The following is an 11,585-nucleotide window of genomic DNA, read 5'->3' as shown; positions in this document are numbered from 1 at the left end:
AAAATTCACTGGTATTTCGGAAATTAAGTTTAGTGGTGTAACGTTAATACCTTTTATCTGAATTTAGACAAGTATTCCTCGAAGACCTTATTTGATGTTACTTTTGTTGATTTCTGTAAAGTCATAATCTCAGTCTCTAAATAAGAATAGAATTCAGGTTTCCATTAAAAATGAATTGAAGTATTTCAATTTACACTTACATTCAATTTCGATAATTTGTGTGAGAGTGTTCTTTTTGAGTTTTTGATGGTCATCCTACAACGCGCAATTTTCCCACGACTTTGGTTTTTCTCTTTCCACATCCATTTGGCAACATAAGCCTTCAACTTCTTACAATAACCACAGCTCTTCACTATTGATGATTTGGATTTTTTTAGCACTGTAGAATGAAATAGTAGCATAAAAGCTAGATAATAATAGAGCGAAATAGTGTTTTAAGTTATCTAGATATCCACAATAGATACCCCTACCCTTGTAGGGGAGACTGGAGTATGCCGGGACACCGGGTCAAGAGGGACAATAGTGGGAAAAATAGTAGATTTTAATAAAATTAAAAATTTTTTTAGTATGTTATTTAGATACATACAATCTACTTTGGCATGAAATTTGGTTGAGTTTTGTCAATAACTGTATCAGTTATTAACAAAACTAAAAAAACGGTTTTTTTTAGTTAATTTTGTCTCCGCCATTTAATGTTTCTAGAAAAAAATAATCGCAAATGGCATGTAAATTTAATATGGAAATGAAGCTTAATCATTTCTTTATTGTTAAAAACAAAAATAATAATTTTCGATCAATAACTGTAGATAATATTTACGTTTTAAAAAAATACTCTTTATCGGGAAATCGGGACAGCTGTTTTTGACTAAAATGGGACATTAGTGGGCGGGTTTGGCCTTCAAGCCCATCAATCATCACCGAGCTCATGACGCCATTACTGTTCCTTACAATGATTACAAGCAATCGATTATTCAGCATATTAATCGATTACAATAAGCCCAACCCCCACCTATCTTATAATAAGGGTTTTTTATCATATAAGAAAAAATTTTTATTGATACAATAATCAAATTGAAACATTTATTAACTTATACAGTCTATGCAGTGGGACGCTATTTCAATTTTTACAAATTTTTTTAATGAATTTTAAGGCGAAAACGGAGGACGTCCCTCACCACCCACCCTAGTGTCCTCACTTACCCCTCAAAATAGGCTCCTCCCACAAATCTAAGAAAACTTTAAAGGTCTTATATGGGAAAATGGTTTATTATTAAATTATATAAAAAATGTGGGGGGTACATTACCGTATGGAATACATAAAAACAAAATAATAAATTAATTTAATGATTAGTTTGGGAGATATAGGGGGAAAACGAAAATCGTCCCGGCTTAATCCAGTCTCCCCTAAGTACAAAAATTGGCAACGGGTTGTAATACCTAACACTATAAACAGCCAAAGTAAAATACGAATGATGAGTAAGGCTAATTATAAACCAGACAACACCTAAGGAGATGAAAACGTTATAGATAAATGAAATGTTATTGCACATACAATCTATAGCATAGGGGCTGTAATACCTTGATTGTTAAACAGCGTACCAGTTGAAATGGACTGCTGGACTAGTCAAACCAATTTGGTAGCTTCCGTTGAATGCAAGGTCTTTCAGCAACCAACTGAATATGAAGAAGAAATTTATTAGGTAAAATCTATTGCACCGTGGAGTCCACGGCGCTCTAGTGTCAAAAAGGGCTATTGCGCCGTGGATCCACGGCGCTCTACTGTCAAATAGTGCTATTGCGCCGTGGATACCAGTTAGCGCTAGTGTAGTCCCGAGTCGTTATGGTGAGTTGAAATTTTCATTTCTGATAAACGTTTTATTCTCTGAAAAATGATTCTATGTAAAGATTTAATTACAATTTTAAATAGAAAAATGATTGTTTGATTGAGGTCTCGTGGTGGAGGCCATGGCTTCATGAAGGTTCCACATACTACACAGGATGACAGGATAACGAAAATGTTCCATAAATAAAAAGCATTCCATCCACAGTGAACCATGCTTCAGTGTAAGTGCACGACTAGGTTTCTAATTGGGTATAGAAATGTATTAATCGATTTTTTCTTTTTTACAGTTATCACAAAACCAATGATCATCAAAATTTTTGGGGCAATCCTTGATGCATGTTGTGTGGTACCATCCTTCACAATCCTCTGTGTCACATCCGATGAGAACCAACCCCTTTCCCTCCCACCCTGTTCGGCGACAAGTGCAAAATACTTGTTCTTCTTCTACAATCTCCTTCGACCTCTTGGGCCGGATTGGATCTGATGGGAACGGCGTTAGTGTTCCCGAAGCCATACAGTCTATCAGGTGTGCACGTAACTTCTTTGGGTCGTAAAGTCTGGTTGCGGGGTCTTCTCCATTTACCAAACTGGTGGCAAAAGCAATGGAGAAGACTCCGCAATCAAATCCGTTACTTTGGCGCTGACAAGATTTAATAATGTATGTCATTTTCTCATCAGGCGTGCAAAGGAGACTCGACATGCAGCTCAGGATGTGGTCATTTTTCCATGGCTTGCTCGGCATACTGTCGTACACCAGGACATGGTTAGGTTGTGTAAAACCTTTTGCGACACACACCCAATGGTTTGACCCGTTGTGGATTATCTGCAGCCATCGGTCGCCCTGCGCGGGAGGAAACTCTAGTGTCGCTCCCATTGTGGAGCAATACAACCCTCCGATCGTTGGATGAAGTTTTTTCAGGATTACTTGGGCCATGTTGATGTTGCCCGTATTTAGGTAGTTGTTCTTTGTTATTACCTGGGCTTTATCCAAGAAGAGATGTGGCTCTTTGATACGGTTTCTACGTGTTTTGCCAGTACTATCAGCTGGTAGAAGCTATCAATAGGTAACGAGAAAATTAGTAACATGAATTTTAAAAACTTTCCTATTTAAATTTGTTACCTCGACAGACAGATCATCAATTGTAGCTGCATCCACTATGCACATTTCGTCGTCAGACAAATCATTGTTGGGTGAACCAGAAGCGGAAGATACTACTTCGCAACTTTCGTCGGCAGGCGGATTATCAGCGGGTGAAGAAGGGATGAGAACACCCATATTGCATGTGTCTTGCTCTCTTGCAATGGCCTCGGCTTCCTCGTTAAGGATTGAAGCTTCTTCTTCCAATCGATTGTCCAAGTCGTTGCTTTCCAGCCTCTTTTTTTTGGCCTGCTTGTGGTAGGAGTTGAAGTAGCCCTTGTTTTCCTTTGGCCTGCCCCGTTTTCTTGGCGCAACCGGCAGGTGAAGGGCTGCCCAAGACGAGATCTACAAGTATTTTAATACAAAATCATGTAAATAAATCACATTTAACAATAAAGTGTTACCTTTGCATTTGTTTCAGATAAATCAGTACTCGCATCAGTAGTGGGAGGTTCATCATGAAGATCAGCACTACCTTCTTCCTTTGTATCCTCTTGACTGGACTGGACCAACTGGATTGGTTTATCGGCCTTGATCAGGGCATGTATGTCGTGAAACAGTCTCATCTTCTCCTGAAAATCGGGTATGGTCATGGAACTAATTGTTTCGGCCAATTTGCGGAAGAGATTGGTAGCGAGGTTGTACTGGTCCCTCTCAGTTCGTGGTAATCTGGCTTTTTTCTTCTTGTGGATTCCGGTAGGTGACGACACATTGGCGGAAACTACTGCCTCATTCTAATACCATCAGAACGTTATTATTAATATAAACAATATTTGGTTCATTGACTTCTATAGTTACCTCCAAGCACTCATTCCTCCAGTGTTCTGCATAAGATCCGGACGGAATTTCGAGATTGTCCTTGAAATGGAAATATATGATGTGGCGACACGGGAGTCCAAATGCTGAATAAAAGTGACAGCTGCAACTGGACAAGTCTTTTTCAACTTGTAATTAGTATTCCTTGACGTTATGGTGTACGTCAAATAATCCTAGAGAAGTAAAACGTGTTTCATTTTATAGTACCTTCATGATTAATTAAATGTAATCTGACTTACATTGTCTAGGATGAAATGATAGTTTTTCCTCATTATCTTGATTTCGTTTTCCAACAGATTCCACTCGAAAGGAGAAATGGATTCAGCGAATTTTCGGATGAGTTCAGGCTTCGACTGTGTTGAAAATCGAACCTCACGTATCTTTTGTTTCAGCTCCCTGTCACTTAAACGAAGTAAAGTCACGTTAACCAGGGTCTGGATAACTTCAGATAATCTCTTTGTCTTCTGCAGCACGTCCTTGATGGTATGATGAAATCTAGGAATTTTTAAATAATATTATTTTAACCTTATTGATGCAAGTAACTGATATTTTTACCGTTCAATACGATTCGTCGTGTTATTTCCAAAGGTTGGTAAATTTCTTCGTCCCAAATTGGTCCACTTATCCTCGATATTAAACCAATTATCGGCAAAATATTCACCAAGGCTTCCCAATCCTTCATCAAGTAAGTAAGAAAAATATTTTTAACGTGTAAACAAATATGTGAAAGTAAACTATCTCTTTACCCGGTCCAATTAGGTACGCTTTAGCTTTATCGTATGCATCCGGAGTTTCTGCGTACATTGCAGCACGGAAATTTTGGCGTATCTCATGGTGCTTTTCTCTTTCAATTTCTCCGTTCTTCGTTCTTGTAAGATGGAAGTCCACGGCCTTTAACGCATGGAACTGGCAAAGAAGATGGACAGCTTTCGTGAATGTTTTTCCCAGGGCGGCGATCTCTGCGCAATCTTTGTCAGTAAATGTTACTTTAGTGATGGCCACTTCGTTGTTCTGTGGTAATGAAAGATTTAGTATTATTTTTTATTTTATTGTAACAAAACTTACATCTGAAAATATTTTCAGGCATTCCGTAATCGCCTCAGTAGTCTCATCCCGGCTAAAGAACATGGCCACCGGCTGACTAACGCCGTTGTTGTCTTCGATCATTAGATGGTACAGCGCAAACCCACTTTTGTTAGTGTTGTAAGTTCCATCTAACTCCAGCACTGCTCCATATTTGTTGTATAGTCTGCGCTGCTTGCCTAGCTGGACAAATATAGCTGCCACTTCTTCGTCGGAATCATGAAGAACTTTAATGACGTTATTCTCGTCATTTTTCAGATTTGAAAGAATCTCTACGACATCTTTCCAGTCGTCATCCGACTTCCCTGTAAGATTCGACAACTAAGTTAATTGATCCATCAAATAAAATTTTTTAAACAATAGTTTTACCAGTCAATGTCTGCTTAAGGTTGATGATGTCTTTGCTAATAAGATGTGATCCAAATTTATCGAGCAGCAGTTTTCGAACTTTGGTCGGTTGACCACCAGCGACCAGCGCACTTTTTGCGAAATCGAAAGCCTCTGTAGTCATGTGCCTGCATGAACGTGTTGGGTTAGTTTAAGAAGTGAATATGCGATCACATTTAACTTACTTCTTTCTGGCGTATGTGTGCAGGTGTGCCTCAGAAACAGGGTGAGTATGGTGAAAGAGCTCCAGCTTTGTGATCTTAAACTTCTTCACTGACTCATCCGGATTGTACGAAAATCGAATTTGCACAGGACAATAATTGGGCATCACATGTTGATTGAGTCTTCGGCCCTTTTTGGCACGAGAGTTGTGTGTTCCAAAATGAGGACATATGTACTGCACGCTTTTAAACTCTACTTCTTCGTCTATTATCACTTTATTCCTAGGATCGTTGTTGTAAGATTTAACCGACTTCGTATCCCCGCGCCGCAAATACACAATTCCTTCCTGAAAAAGCCGCTCGATAAATATAACGATATCAGCATGGCTATCAAAAGTCGTGGCTTCGGTAAGAGAATCAAGGATCGACATTCTTGGGCAAGAAAGAAAACTCTACTGAAGATCTTGCCAGTTTTTTTGTTTTTTTTTCCATTTTTTGCTCCTCATTTCATTGGTTCTCCTCACTTCAATAGGGCATGCGACAGATCTTCCTTTCCAATCCTCTGGAGACACGGTAACAGCGTAACCGCAAACAAGCATAAGAGAGTCATCCGACTTCCTCACTTCTTGGATGGAAGCCGCCGTCAAAGGGGCAAAATGAGTAACCGTCGCGCAATGGACCTTTTTTCCGTTCATTGTTTTTTATTATATTTGTTTTCCAAATCATGAACATAGACCGCTCCCATTCCTTGCTCCACTCCCTGGACATTTGTATTTCAATAAAACTATCTCGACTGTTAAATTACTCGTGCTTTTTTATTACTACAAAATGTAACCATCATTGGGACATTTAGATGTTCAGTTGTCATACAGCCCTATGGATGAAGGGCCTCCCCGGATTCAACGGGGTAATAGCATGTTTTGACACAGAGAGTAGAGACGCGTGGATCCACGGCGCAATAGCACTATTTGACACTAGAGCGCCGTGGACTCCACGGTGCAATAGCACTATTTGACACTAGAGCGCCGTGGACTCAACGGTGCAATAGGCGCGACCAATTTATTAGGTTTATGGGAAACAACAAAATTACAAGAAAAGGTGCCAATTTAAGGACATAATAGTTTACAAATCTACTACTTTGTAAAGAATGAAGCATGACATCTCTGAACAATTAACATTCTAACACAAATGTTACAAAACATCAATAAAACTAACTTGTGATGAGAAGAGAATAATTTTAGTTGTTTGTTAGCTATACCTTTTAAACACATTGAGCGGTAAAAAGTTATATGAAAGATATTTCATTAATTTAATTAACACAAACGAAATCCTTTGGAACTTGCTTTCTGGCTAACTTTGCTTGAACACAGAATGACAGAGTAGCGTGGTTCGAATAGCAGACGCGCTTAGATATTTTTAATCGATTTATGGATCGAGCAAAGATTTACAAATGTTTCTTTTAAATAGTCATTTCATGTTATAATTGTAAAATTAGGAAAAAAATATTATAATTTCCTTATTATTCCATTAAATAATTATAAATAATAAAATTCTTTATAAAAATAATTAAACTATAAATAACAACACCCAGCAAGGGGAACTCAGCAAACAGCAAGACAAGATGGCCATTTTTTAAAACGTGTTTGACTTGTACGCGTGCTTAAAACTTTTCTTCTCGACATAACTGTACGATATGTCTCATCTAATTGTTGAAGTTCCCAAAATATTATCTTTAATAGGTAACTGGCTTTACGTAGTGGCAGAAAATTGGATACAGGAAGACATTCTCTATTTACCGAATGATAGTTATTCAGCTGCACATAAAATCCAAATTTTGAAGTATGGCGTTCCACCTGATGAGGAAACATGGCAGAGATACGAGGATTTCCAAATAATTGGAATTTTTGGTAATTTGCGTTACTACTTCATTTTGTATGTTTAATGTAACAATTTTGCTTCCTTTTTAAAGACACGTATCAAGAAGCAAGAACAAGTCTTACCCGTGTTGAAACTAGCCTGCCCATTCTTAATCAAGACAATTCAGGCAGAGGAAAACGAGTCCCTAAAAGGAAGAAACTAAATATACCTGGACAATCAACAACAGAAATAGACAGCGAGGAAGAGTCTCTCAGCCCACCTAAAAAATCAGCACCCAGCAAAGGAAAGACGATTAAGAAAGCCTCCCATACAAACTCTGCCAAAGGAATGACCACTTCTACTTTGCTTCCAATACCTCCTAGAGCCTTGTTGGTTTCTAAACAATCCAGCAATGCTTCAACGTCAACTAAAAAGGGAAATTGATTTTGAACTTTTAACAAACCTATAAACCAAGTCTTATTGTCATTTCGTTTAGTCATTGCTGCTGCTTCTACTAGTAAGAGAGGTTCCTCCAGTTCTGATAAACGTTTGTCTTCTAATGCTGTGGTCCTTTCGTAAAATTCGTCTCATAATTATAATATTTAATACATTGTTGCATAACATTCATGCAATGCAATTTTTCATTAAGTTGCAAAATTTTCGTTACCTCATAGCGATATGTCAAGTCTGGAAGCGTTAATAGTGCGTTCCAATGCCGAAGTTCTTTCATTGAAGGCGCCTGGTAATTATGCTGCTTATTTCGTTATTTTGGTACAGTTACTGTGGTCTCGTCTAGTATATCGTTTATTTTTTGTTCACGTTTCTTTTCGGACAAATGTGCCGGTCACTCTTGCGGTAATTACCTAACTTATTCTATAATTATAGAAGATACATCGTCTCTTGTTCATATGCCAAGTCAACAATAGTTTCAACCTGGTAATAATGATATTATTTACTTCTTAATTTTTGGTTCAGTTACTGTTGTCTTGTCTATTATACCGTGTTTTTGTTCGCCGTTACTTTTCGGATTAAATGTGCAGTGCACTCCTTCTATGATTACCTTACTCTCCTTATTCTATAATTACAGAAGATTCGTCGTCTCCTGTGGATATGCAAATTCAACAGTCGATTCAGTCTGGTAATGTTAATTCTAGTTTAATCCTAAACCTTTTTTTTCAAAATATTCTTGCGCATTAAATAGGTAATTCCGACGACTCATATGGAACCCACCAGTTCGGTAATCATAAAAAATACCTTTCTTTCATCAACCTCTTTTTCAACACTGGTTTACATATTTTTCTTTATTTGGTTTATTGTGAACATATCAGAAAATATGCATCCGCAATTTAATTACAATGGTGGTCATTACAACTGGGGAATGCAGCAGCCGTACTGGAACTATAATTCACATTTAATGAATTCTTCTTATCAAACACCATCAACTGTCCCTGAATTTCCGAGCCAGCAAAATATTGGAGCAATAACAAGCTATAGGCCAAAAGAATCACATCATCTGCAGCTTCGTAACTAATCAGAATATTTTCATTTTAAACGTATAATCCTTAACCATATTTTTTTAGATGCTGAAAGTAGTTCCGGCCCTTCTACATCCCGAGATTCTTCGTCTTATTATGCTACGGATTCTCCATTGTCTCTTCCCATTCCAAAGAAAGTCAATCACGACAAAAAGAAATACTTCTCTGACCTTGCCAAGATTAATGAAAAGTTGTCTATGATCGATAAAAAAATTAATCCAGATGACGAATGCATTGAGGAAATAGATGAAGGCATTGCTTCTCTTCCATTAAAAAACTTAGAAGAATTGGAAGCATTCGAAAAAATGCTGAAGAAAGATGAAAATCTGAAGAAGCTAGTAAGTTTTCAATAATTTATATATTTCATTTAGTATGTTAAACTCCTCTTTCATTCATGAATAGATAGTCCGAAAAATCCGTCTTTTAGGAAAAAAGAATTCCAAAAATTTAGAAGGTGACTATGTACAAAGAGCGTGGAGAACAGTATTTGAAGATTCACTCTCTAAGGATGTAAATTGGCTTGGGAGATGTGATAAGAGAGTAAACGGTGGAATGGGAAAAAAAGGAATCCACTCTTGTCGTATAACGGAATTAGTAAGAGGTAACCATTTTATATAGAGAAGAGATATAAGTAAAGAGTAAAAAGAGTAGTTATACATAAATAATAGTTATAAATATTTTATATTTAGTTGGAATCATCTCCAATTCAAAGTTTAAAGATCTGGAAAAAGAAGTGTTCGTCGCTGAAACCAAATCGTATCTTCATAATGCAAAAGGGCGTTTTGTGGCAGAACAAGCGAAACTTGCGGTGGAAGACAACAGCAGCGATTCTAATTAATAATAAGACTTGAATGTCTTCCTCTCACAGTTTGTAACTGGTGTTTCTTCGTTGATTGTAATTTGGATTTAAAAAATAAACTGTCTTTAAAAAATGTATTCTTTTTTGTGTATTTACTATTTATTTTAGAGCGATAAGTTCCCTATACAGTTATCTAGAAAGTGACTTTTAGGATATTCGTAAGATATATATAAACAAGATATTGTCACACTGGACTTTAAAACACTTGTATTTACTTGATACAGAAAAGAGAATACACGGAATAAGAAATGAAAAGGTTACACTTTACCGAACGTCTACACGTCTAGTGGAAGAAGAGAGCGAGAGCATTGTGAGAGAGAAAATAGTGGGTTTTATACTAGCCTTGAAAATACGCCCTTTTCCTAAGGTCACCCGACTCTAATGTACTTTCTTATTCTATTCTGGAATTTCTACTTATTAAAGAGTAATGCCCGATGACATCACAACAAGATTTAATATTCGTAACTACAGCGTTGGCTGTAGCGTCTCTAAGAAGAGATAAGCATTTCTGCTATTGTCCCTCTGCGACAATATCTCCACCCCATGACATTTAGCTAGTACAAAGCTAGTACAAAGATAGTAGAAAGATATCTAAGATGTATTTGCCATAGATGTATCGCTATCTTTAAGATTGTGTGAAGGATATCTTCACACAATTCTAATTCGATAGCCGTTGCTACGCTGCTTGGAAAATATTGTGGTGTATAACTTTTGCCGTTAACGCTGTAAGAAAGACAATTTTGGTTGATAGTTATTCCTTTTACAATCTTGATGGTTCCATTGAGGATCTCCGATTGGAAGAAAGAAAATAAATTTTCACCAATCTTCTGGTATGTCCACAACAGGGGAAACCCCGTTTTTTTCAGTTCAGTTTCGCAGCCATTTGTTGAAGTGTTATCTTGAATAGCAGTTCTACGAATGGTGGTAGTTGTAGATGAGATGGTAATAGCAACGCTTGTTCAATCTCAATTGCCTCATTCTCGACTGAACGAGCTGGATCAATTGAGATTAAATCTGTTGCTGTTTCAATTGACTGATTTTCAGTATTCGTAGAGAGGGATGTGGAACAATGGCCCAAATTTGGCTTTTTATTAGGCCGTGGTGTAGTGTCTAATCTTTCTTTTGGGCAATTCATTTTTTTAAATTACTGGACAAGTAGGCAGGGCAATCTATAGAAAAAATATATTAGAAAAGGAAAAGCTAACAGCAAACAGACATCCTTACCTCTGAAAATGCAGGGTACTGCATCAGGCTTAAGTTGCAACCTTTTTTTCGGCTTGAAGGGTAAACATAAATATAAATCAACAAAAACTAGTTTTCGTTTTCCCTCCACAAATATTGAGTAGCCTTTAATTATATCACTTTCATCAAAGTGATTACTGCACACCCTAGAAAACTTAGCAAAAACGTAGTCTTTGCGAGGAATTGCATTAGACCACTTAGCAAGTAATTCTTTGTTGCTAGTCGGAAAAAATGGAATACTTTCCTTTTTGGATTTTTCTTCGGATTTATATCCTGTTCTGCAATTGGGGACACAGCACTTCGAAGGCATAGTGATTTGATTATCACCTAAGACCTAAGAATTATTAGATTAGTAACTATAACTCAGATGTTTTTAATTATAACAAAAACGAAACACAGAACTCACAAAACAAACAAGCTTTTCAAATTATTTGACAGCCAACAGACGAATTCCACGAATCAAATTCCACAATTCTCCTATAGTACGAGAGACAGCGGGGTCGTCGTGCAAAATCGAGTATCCTACGATTGGAACACTGATTTTGATTAATTATGACACGGTGAGTCCGAATATCCAAGTCTGTCGCCTGGCAAATGGTGCAATCACGCCGAAAGACGCTCCCGAAGTCGGCGTGATTGCATTGAAAGTGCAAAACCGGGTATC

General features: G+C 37.3%; 2 protein-coding genes and 1 pseudogene across 3 annotated transcripts; 2 read left to right on the top strand and 1 right to left on the bottom strand.

The window, feature by feature from the left end:
* Positions 1-2,214: 2,214 nt before the first annotated feature.
* Positions 2,215-3,547, bottom strand: LOC116927732 (annotated as a pseudogene).
* Positions 3,548-7,028: 3,481 nt separating this feature from the next.
* On the top strand, positions 7,029-7,729 carry LOC123469860. Its single transcript, XM_045169204.1, has 2 exons — positions 7,029-7,335; positions 7,398-7,729. The coding sequence occupies exons 1-2, from the start codon at positions 7,122-7,124 to the stop codon at positions 7,727-7,729; spliced, it is 546 nt and encodes a 181-aa protein (XP_045025139.1). The 5' UTR covers positions 7,029-7,121.
* Positions 7,730-8,190: 461 nt separating this feature from the next.
* On the top strand, positions 8,191-9,674 carry LOC123469987. 2 transcript variants are annotated; one of them, XR_006643330.1, is made up of 5 exons: positions 8,191-8,221; positions 8,373-8,423; positions 8,487-8,522; positions 8,614-9,421; positions 9,510-9,674. XR_006643330.1 is itself a non-coding variant. In XM_045169404.1 (5 exons), exons 2-5 carry the CDS (start codon positions 8,396-8,398, stop codon positions 9,171-9,173), a joined length of 567 nt encoding a protein of 188 aa, XP_045025339.1. In that variant the 5' UTR covers positions 8,191-8,221; positions 8,373-8,395; the 3' UTR covers positions 9,174-9,188. The 2 variants fall into 2 exon arrangements, 1 of the variants encoding a protein (XP_045025339.1); XM_045169404.1 differs by lacking the exon at positions 9,510-9,674 and having other exon boundaries at positions 8,614-8,808; positions 8,866-9,188.
* Positions 9,675-11,585: the final 1,911 nt, after the last annotated feature.

This window comes from Daphnia magna, linkage group LG2, assembly GCF_020631705.1.
Source record: "Daphnia magna isolate NIES linkage group LG2, ASM2063170v1.1, whole genome shotgun sequence".
NCBI lineage: Eukaryota > Metazoa > Arthropoda > Branchiopoda > Diplostraca > Daphniidae > Daphnia > Daphnia magna.
Note: the sequence above shows the minus strand (reverse complement) of the source record. Positions and strands in the feature narration are given on the sequence as shown.

Bases quoted from the DNA above. Each gene is read 5' to 3' on its own strand.
- LOC123469860 (XM_045169204.1), top strand. From the start codon at position 7,122: ATGTCTCATCTAATTGTTGAAGTTCCCAAAATATTATCTTTAATAGGT. The intron at 7,336-7,397 runs GTAATTTGCGTT...TCCTTTTTAAAG, and splicing joins CCAAATAATTGGAATTTTTG to ACACGTATCAAGAAGCAAGA.
- LOC123469987 (XM_045169404.1), top strand. From the start codon at position 8,396: ATGCAAATTCAACAGTCGATTCAGTCTG. The intron at 8,424-8,486 runs GTAATGTTAATT...CGCATTAAATAG, and splicing joins TCAACAGTCGATTCAGTCTG to GTAATTCCGACGACTCATAT. The intron at 8,809-8,865 runs GTAACTAATCAG...ATATTTTTTTAG, and splicing joins ATCACATCATCTGCAGCTTC to ATGCTGAAAGTAGTTCCGGC.